This window comes from Poecilia reticulata, linkage group LG18, assembly GCF_000633615.1.
Source record: "Poecilia reticulata strain Guanapo linkage group LG18, Guppy_female_1.0+MT, whole genome shotgun sequence".
NCBI lineage: Eukaryota > Metazoa > Chordata > Actinopteri > Cyprinodontiformes > Poeciliidae > Poecilia > Poecilia reticulata.
Window position 1 is genome coordinate 21642836 of NC_024348.1, and position 6458 is coordinate 21649293.

At 42.0% G+C, this 6458-nt stretch overlaps 1 protein-coding gene across 4 annotated transcripts in view; it reads left to right on the plus strand.

Annotated features, from left to right (window-relative positions):
- Nucleotides 1-2576, plus strand: part of LOC103480972 (coiled-coil domain-containing protein 171) — a 14941-nt gene extending 12365 nt beyond the window's left edge. For 3 of the 4 annotated variants that reach the window (XM_017310369.1, XM_017310368.1, XM_008436186.2), the window contains 4 exons: nucleotides 149-203; nucleotides 272-385; nucleotides 984-1136; nucleotides 1710-2576. In XM_017310369.1, the coding sequence (XP_017165858.1) occupies nucleotides 149-203; nucleotides 272-385; nucleotides 984-1136; nucleotides 1710-1820 (433 nt within the window). In that variant the 3' untranslated portion in view covers nucleotides 1821-2576. Of the gene's footprint in view, nucleotides 1-78; nucleotides 204-271; nucleotides 386-983; nucleotides 1137-1709 lie in introns of those variants that run through there. The other variant, XM_017310370.1, reaches the window with a different exon arrangement.
- The last annotated feature ends 3882 nt before the right edge of the window (nucleotides 2577-6458 follow it).

Sequence of the window (6458 nt, forward strand, 5' to 3'; positions counted from 1 at the left end):
GTTGGGAAAACCCATCAGGACGTCGTTACGTTGGGAAAACCTAACTCAGCGGAAAGCTTGTTTGTAAAATGTCCGCAGCGTCACTGTGGAAAACGGCCGATTCTCACCACCAGTTCAACCACAGTGACTTTCCTGCTGGTTTTTCCAGGCGGCAGCAGTTCGTGGTTCGCTGCCTGAGGGCTGCAGAGTCGAGCTGCAAGCAGGTGAGCAGAGCCAACGTTCACACACTTCCTGGAGAAACCCACCCGCTGACGCACTCCTGCTCTGTCAGGTCAGAGAGAGTCTGGCCCAGTCGCAGCGGCGCCCCCTGCTGTTCACCCTGGAGTACCTGAACACGAGCGAGGAGAAACACCTGATGGGAGCTCCTGAGGCGGCAGCGTGTCAGGTAGCAACGCAGAAACGACCAAATACAGAATCCAGAGCCAAAACCTGAAAGGGATTTTTACCGTGTGGTGTTGGGGCTTTAACTAGGACAGAAGCAAAAGGTGCACATTTCTGCCAAAAACGTTATCCAGAAATGTTTCTAGAAAATCAGAAATTTCCAAGTTTTTGTAGAAAATTAATCTAAAAATAAGATTTTTTTTTTTTTTTGTAGCAAATTTTATTGTCTTTTTGTTTTAGAACATTTCTGAGATTAATCTTTTTGGCAGAATTTTACTACTTTGTTTTTTCCTACAAGAAAAAATAAATAGCGTTGTGCCGCCGCACTGCTGTGCTGTCGTAGATTCTGAGCGTTTCATATATTAAGTTTTCAGTTTCCTTTGGGCTTGTTTGAATAAACCTATTTTCAGAAATAAGAACAGGATTTGTTTCAAAACATTTGTTATATTTAGTTAGCCAAGTTTAAAAAAGTATAGAAACTGAATTGGGTGCAGCAAACGTTGGATTTTCAGTAAAACTCTGGATGAGGTTTGTTTTACTGTTTGGTTAAAACTTGGTTATAAAAACGTAAACGCCTTGCGTCGTCCGTTTTCTGTCTGCAGAGCTTCCTGTCCGTCGTGTCGCAGCTGCACCAGGCCTGCTGCTCCCGGATGGACTGGCTGGAGCAGGAAGTCTCCGCCCACCACAGTCATGTGACCGCTCTGCGCGGCGAGCTGCAGGACGCCTGCCTGCGGGAAAACCTGGCCTTCATTCCCGTAAGACATCACCTCCCAGACAGAAGATTCAGTTAGGAACCACCTCTTCTCTTTTAAACCTGTTTTTATGTATCAGTATCTCATTGCTTCCCGTTCTGGTTCACTGACACGTCGCTTCTAGAGTCCAGAGAAAAGAAGATATTAGAAGCAGGTTTCGGATCTGAGTGACAGAAACAGTTGGCTGATAACTGCCCCACTTTCCCAGAGTCTCTCTCCAGAACAGTTTGTTTTTAATCAGGTTGATGAACTTTCACCAGTTTCAAATTAACATCTTAGAATTAGATTTTTGCAGCTTTTTTGGCTTATTGAAGCAGATTTCACTCATTTCTGCTCATATGAACTTCGCAGTTTTAAAGGTTTTAAGTTTATTTCTATTTTTTTTTCCCACGTCAGTCACATCCAGAGGGTTTTATTACCCTAAACATGCTCACCTGGACAGCTTAAACAACATGAAACCAGCTTAACATAAATTGTAAAAGCAGGAATCTTCATTCATGTACCGTATTTATGCACTTTTACTTTCATTCTGTTTCAAATGAAATGAGTGAGAATCTGTCGGTGTTTCTGTTTGAGGTGGACGATCTTCCTGGACCGGAGGGCGATGAGGAGAAACCAGACTTTCTTCCTCTTTCTGGTTTCTCTGAGCAGCCAAACTGTGAAGAAGACGTGACCCGTCAGTTCTGATCCGAAGCGCGGTGAAACAAAAACTCGCTCCTGGTTTCAGTCCTGGGATGTTTTAACGATGTGAAGTCGGATCAAACTGGGAAGTTTCACCTGCAGGAAACATTAATCAGCTGAGCTGCTGCCCGGCGATCACGGACCTGTGGAGGTTTCTGCTTCTCATACCTCAACATGTTACAGAAAAAACCCAAACAGGACATTTCACACTCGTCTCTTTATGCTATTTAAATGTCAACTTGATGCAATTTGGAGAGAAAGAAAGCTGATGTACTAAAACACCTACGAATAAAACATAGGAAACAGTCAGAATGTCCCATACAAAGTCAGAAATACACAAAACAATAAGAAAAAAACAGAAGAAAGGAAAGATATTTGAGAAGGAAGCAGTTGTTGGGTTTTTAAACCTGCTGAGATAAGAAGGAGAAAAGAGATGAAAGATGAAATTCTCCTAACAAAACGTAGAAATTACCAGAAAAGAAGCTGTAAGCTGTAATAAAAGGGATCCAAACTGGGCTGCGTCTGTGGAAATCAGCTTCATTAGTCATGATTTGGATATTTTAGGAAGTTGTTTCTGAGCTCGACACACAGCTTTGTGTTTTTGGGACATTTAGTCTGTTGCTAGCGCCCCCTAGAGCCCAAACTTTATTTAGCTTGATCAATTCTCTGACTTCATATGATAAAGCAATAAAAGCAGGTTTTCACCCAGAAGTCATGTCGGGTTGAGTCGGCCATTTTTATGAAATAAACGGTTTAAAATCAGGGAAACTCCTGGTGTTGGTTGTTTGTAAAACGTTCCTCAGAACCATTTCTGGTGAATTAGATCTAAAATTTGATAATTATCTGAGTCTGGATCATAATTCATAATTGCACTGCAACATGTTATCAACATATTTTACATGCGAGTGGTTTGTTCTGGTGTCTTGGGCTGTTTTCACAGCTGACGGTTCAGTTGACTCGGTTCTACTGGAAGCCAAAGTGACATTTCAACCTGCTGTAGATGACGCTCCATCTCTTTCTCTGCTCTGACTCAAACCAACCAAACCTTTTGAGTTCCCCTCCTGGCCTGTGGGGGCGCTGCACAATGAACCACTGAAGGAAACGACACAAAAACCTCTGAAGAAGACGATGAGCGCAACTTCCCTCTTCATCAAATGTGAACAAAGTGGTGGCGTCAGATTTTAGCGTTTGGAGGATTTCTCTTTCTCATGAGCCTTTTCTCTTGCTAGCGTTAGCCTAGCACGATTGTTTTGGTTGCATTTACCCAGAATGCCCCGCACTGCTTTTGCAGCAGTCTTTGGGTTTGCTTGGCGTTCACATGTGCATTCGAACCGCATCAGAGTTCACTTCACCTGGACCCAGACGGAGGTTTATAGGCGGACCAGAGTTCACTTTTTGGTTTTTTACGCATCAACATCTTTCCAAACGAATCGGGTTTTCAATTCAAACGGACTAAACAGGGCTCCTGTTAAAGTTTAATCAGAGAAGAAGATCCATCTGCAGCGTTCCCTGTCCCCAGGTGCTCCCTGTGGAAACACCAAATCACCTGATCAGAAGTTATTTCTGTCTGAACTCAAAGCGTTTGATTCTGCTGAGTCAGCACACGGACGGAGCCGCAAGCAGCCGCTGCGTCTGTCTGTCTGAGTTGATCTGTTCACGACAGAGGGAAGTCCCATCGCTCACTCTGCTCCAGGCCAGGATGTCTCCTCAGAGGAAGAGACGGGAGCTGCTGAGGGACACACACACAGCGGTGCTGACTCAGCTGGAAACCAGTTCCCTCCTCTGGAGCTTCTTACTTTAACATCACTCACCGAACAGGTAATGAAACTGATGAAAACTGGACTTCAGACGATGAAAAGGCCCAAGAAGCAGCTGATGAGAGCAAACCGGCCCGTCAGCACCGGGTCCAGGTCAGATCTGGACCTTTTCTTCCTACTGGGTGACCTGTAAACCAGTTAATCCTGAATTTAACCAGTTTATTATGAATTTAACCAGTTTATCCTGAATTTAACCAGTTTATCCTGAATTTAACCAGTTTATCCTGAATTTAACCAGTTTATTATGAATTTAACCAGTTTATCCTGAATTTAACCAGTTTATCTTGAATTTAACCAGTTTATCCTGAATTTAACCAGTTTATTATGAATTTAACCAGTTTATCCTGAATTTAACCAGTTTATCTTGAATTTAACCAGTTTATCCTCAATTTAATCGGTTTATCCTCAATTTAATCGGTTTATCCTCAATTTAATCGGTTTATTCTGAATTTAACCAGTTTATCCTGAATTTAACCAGTTTATCCTGAATTTAACCAGTTTAAATCTGGTTGATTTAAACTGGTTCCCAGTTCAACCAGTGAGTTCACATGTTGGGAAACATCAGTAGTTTTTAATGGGTTGGCAGTAAAATCTTTGGAGTTTTAGATGCTTTTCCTCTAAGAAACAGAAACAATTTGGTCTTAAATCATAACATGAGCTGAACCTCCGCCTGTTTTTTAGACTTTATTATCTTAACATTATGACKTTATTCTTCTAATACTAAGACATTTTTATCATATTTCAACTTTGTTCTCATAATCCTGACTTTATTCTCAGTTTATTCTCATTATTTCACCTTTATGTTCATATTTTTTTGTCTTTGTTCCCATGCAACTTTATTCTCAAAATATTATGACTTCATTCTCATTTTGTCACCATTTTGTACTCATATTATGACTTTATTCTCATAATATTACAATTTTATTCCCGTATTATTTTCACTTTATTCTCGTGATATTTTGACTTTATTCTCAAACCATTTTATTCTCATAGTTTTGTTTTCCCTCAGTTTTGCCCTAAAACTCGGTCATAGAGATGAAAGTTGGTGTAAATTCATCGGTTTCTCTTGTCTGCCGTTCATCTTCAGCCCTCTGAGTTGYTGACGCTCCTGTCGTTTCTCGGAGTCCCTCAGGGACGCCTCGCTGTTTTCTTCTTCTCTCCCCGGAGAAGATTTGCTGCTTCAGCAGGAAGCATTCACTCCCGCCAAGCTGCCCGCTGCAGCAGCAGATTAGGTTTTAATTCGCGATGAGGCAGCAGCCTCCTCTGTTGGAGACCAAACGCCGCCTGAATCCTCCAGAGGACGGAGCCGGATAATCCAGAAACAAAGCGGCGCCGCGGCTCGCAGTGACAGATTCCAGCTGCGGAGACGCAGAGATTTACATCAACATCAGGTCACGTCCTGCTCTGAAACGCCAAACTGACAGGAGAAAGGAGCAGCAGTGACACCCTCCACCTACAGAACCACCAGCCGGCCTCCGTTAAGCCTCGGCAGACGTAATGAACCCGATGGCCGCTGAAAGGAGACGTTTATTCTGCTCAGCTTTAAGGTTTCTGCAGGATTTAGTTCTGAACCAACACAGAAACATCTGGGAAACATTTCTGTTTGTTTGGACGTTTGACTCAAATCCTYATTCTGCTCAAAGTTTTTGGTTTTGTGACAAAAACTGTCCAAGTCCTGAACTCCCAGCTGGTGGACGGAGTGTTAGGGTCCCACTGAGGAAATGAGAAAAAATACCTGGAAAAGTCATAATATTACAACTTTATTCTTGTTTTATTGACTTTATGCTCAAAATGTTACGACTTTATTCTCGGAGGAGTTTATTCTTGTAATTTTGTAACTTTGTTCTAGTCATTTTATTTTTTGTGTGTTTTTAGTTCTGCCCTAATACTCCCTACGCTGCAGGTTTGAACTTTGACCTGTTCCACGTTTCACGCCTCTGGTAAGGCCCAGACCAATCCGTGGACGGGTGCGTTTGAAAATGTTTCCRTCTTTTAGAGCATTGACTCTTTTTTTATAAAACCCAAAAATCACCAAAACGAGCATAAAAACTTTTTTTTTTTTTTGTTTGCAGAATTGAGGGAATTATTTCAAATTTCGTCGATTCCATCAACGTTTTCTATGCCAATACTTCAAAATTTGCATGAACACGTCAATTTTGGAGGCTTTCAGTGAAAATACAAGATAAAATTGCTGACGTAGAAATAACCAGAGCTCTATTCCCAGATTAAAGGTTGGATTATTTAACATTTTGAGTTGCAGTTTAATGGATTTGAGCCTTTTGACAAAAACAAAAATCACCAGATAGTTTCAGAATCCCGTGTAAAAAATTAGCTGTCCTGCATTTTTTTTTTTCTTTTAGCATGAAGTGATGTTTAATGTGAAAAACGATTCTTTCAGACTCCAGCAGCGGTGAGGATGACAGACTTTAATCCTCCGTTTTGAAGCTGCAGGATTAAAAGTTTTCTTTTCAGCGTCCCTCGATTTCCACCTTCAAACTTCTTGGTCATTAATAAAAGAGTCAAATTAAATCTGGAGCGCCAAAACGAAGCAGAGAACAAAAGGAATAACTCAAAGGTGTCAGCGTCCTGTTTTAGTTTTGGATCTCCCTCATGATCTTCCGCTGTTGGGTTTTTTATTATTACTTCAAAAACGTTATTTTCCGTCTCGGATTCCTCCCTGCCTGCTGCTCCAGTTGTACCTGTGACAGCACACACACCTCGTCTTTAAACACACACAGCAGTGACTGAATCGGAGCCAAGTTGGCGTCGCTACAAAGAAGCAGCCTGCAGCAGCGGCACAGATACGGCGGGGCGGGACAGGGGACGG